Source organism: Henckelia pumila, chromosome 2 (assembly GCF_033568475.1).
Source record: "Henckelia pumila isolate YLH828 chromosome 2, ASM3356847v2, whole genome shotgun sequence".
Classification (NCBI taxonomy): domain Eukaryota; kingdom Viridiplantae; phylum Streptophyta; class Magnoliopsida; order Lamiales; family Gesneriaceae; genus Henckelia; species Henckelia pumila.
The window spans coordinates 134,392,861-134,395,218 of record NC_133121.1 but is presented as its reverse complement, the minus strand read 5'-3'; the positions used below and the strand labels follow the sequence as shown (position 1 = coordinate 134,395,218).

The 2,358-nt window shown below is 39.4% G+C and overlaps 1 protein-coding gene across 1 annotated transcript; it reads right to left on the bottom strand.

Annotated features, from left to right (window-relative positions):
- Positions 1 to 974: 974 nt before the first annotated feature.
- On the bottom strand, positions 975 to 1,973 carry LOC140878462 (uncharacterized). Its single transcript, XM_073282063.1, has one exon. It carries the CDS (start codon positions 1,971 to 1,973, stop codon positions 975 to 977), a length of 999 nt encoding a protein of 332 aa, XP_073138164.1.
- Positions 1,974 to 2,358: the final 385 nt, after the last annotated feature.

The following is a 2,358-nucleotide window of genomic DNA, read 5'->3' as shown; positions in this document are numbered from 1 at the left end:
TTTATAAGTCTAGGATGTTTCAGAGTATGAGATGGCCAGGACATAATCTTTCTTCTGATAGCATCAAGTAGAGTTCCAAAATCCGAAGCCCTCAATCGAGAGGAATACAGTAGAATGCCAAGATATCTGATTGGTAATACTCCTTCATTGATATCCAAGGAACTAAGAATAATCTCTTTCTCATCCGTGTCCACACCTGCCAAGAAAATATTTGATTTTGCCAAGTTAATTCTCACCCCTGATGTGTCTCCAAATCGCTTAAGACAATCGAACATCAATGAAATGCTATGGTGATCACCCCGAGTGAATAATAACAAGTCATTCACATAAGCCAAGTGTGTGATATGGAGTCTCCTATACCTCGGATGGTATTTGAAGATTGGGTTGTTAGCCATAAGTCTAATCATTCGGGACAGCACCTCAAGACACAAAGTGAACAGTAATGGTGATAGTGGATCTCCTTGTCTCAAACCACGTTTCCCCTTGAAAAAGCCATGAAGTTGTCCCTCAATAGTTATAGAATACGAGGTAGTAGTGACACATTCCATAACCCAATCAATGAACTGTTGTGGAAAATTCAGTCCACTCAAAGTGTCCCTCATAAATCCCCAATCCACCATGTCATAAGCTTTTTGGAGGTCAATTTTCATTGTGCACTTGGCCGAAGAATTCTTCCTTCTATACCCTCTTAAAAGTTCTTGTGCGAGATGGATATTGTCAACAACAGATCTTTCCTGAATGAATACTGCTTGTGTTGGATCAATAAGGGTCCCAATCACCTTCTTCAGCCTCTTGGCCAATATTTTCGAAATTGCTTTGTAGAAAACCGAGCAACACGAAATTGGCCTATACTCATGGACTTCCATCGCCCCTTCTTTTTTTGGTACTAAGACAATTGAAGCATGATTCCATTATTTTAGGAGTTTACCATATTTGAAGAACTCCTCAATAGCTTCGAAGACATCAATGCCAATCTAATCCCAACATTTTTTAAAGAATAAAGATCCAAATCCATCTGGTCCAGGGGCTTTTTCAATATCAATGTCAAAGAAAGCTTCTTTTACTTCCTCCATAGTCACTGGGGCTACAAGGTCCGAATGGGAGTCAATTGCAACTTTTTGTCCACACTCCAAGGCCACCATATCATTATTCATCCTATGACCAGGAATTTCCAATAGATTGCTAAAGTGTTGAACAAACACATTCGCAATCAAGTTTGGATCCTCTACAACCACGCCATCACAATTCCGAATGCAAGTAATTGAATTTCGAGCTTGATTTCTCCGGATGATATCATAGAAGAACTTGGTGCATCTGTCACCTTGCCGAATATAATCCCCTCTAAGTTTTTGTGCAAGAAAAAGGCTCTCTGCCTCCAATAGTTTTTCAGCTTTCTTTCTAGTATTGCTATAACCGTCCTCCATAATACCACCATTCAAAATATGGTTTTGGATAGCACAAAGGTTATCTCTTGCTATCCGCGCACGGGAAGAGATATGACCAAATTCAACATTGTTCAACTTTTTAAGAGGGGCTTTTAATCTTCCCAACTTCTCTTTTAACATAAACTGCTTTGTCCCACCACCAGGAAACACCCAATACTTCTTGACCACCTCCAAAAAATTGTCACTCAAGGTCCACATATTAAAGAATTTAAACGGCTTAGGTTGCTTCACTATTGTATTAGCAAAAGAAACAACCCCAAGAGAGTGATCCGAGATACTTTCGGGGGCTATAAACTCGGTCTTAGCTCCAAAATTTCCCCTAAGCCAAGCCGTGTTAATCATGACACGGTCTAACTTGCAACGAACACTAGGGCTCATCCAAGTGAATTTATTACCCGAGTACGCCATTTCCACCAAGTTTAATTCTTGCACGCAATCCCCAAAATCCTTGATATCACTGTTCCGCACCATGAGTCCTCCTAAATTTTCTTCCGAGTAAAGAACATTATTGAAGTCCCCAATAACCATCCAAGGCTCCAAGAGATTTCGTCCAAAACTACAAATTTCATCCCAAAGAGTTCTTCTTTGAACTCGATTATTTAACCCATATACAAATATAGTGAATATCACTACCTTAGTTCTTAGACAAGAGATACGGACATGCAGAAATTGAATACCCACACCACATACATAAACTTTCACCGTCTTTGGGTTCCAAATTACTAGGATACGACTCTTGGCACAAATTTGCACATTTGACCAATTTTTTTTCCCATGAACCGAATTCTCATCAAATTTTTTATCTCCTTATCATCCAATTTAGTCTCCAATAAACCAAATACATCCACATGCTGAGTGTTCATATATGCAGAAACACTCTTTTGCTTTAGGGGCTTGTGGAATCCCCTTATAT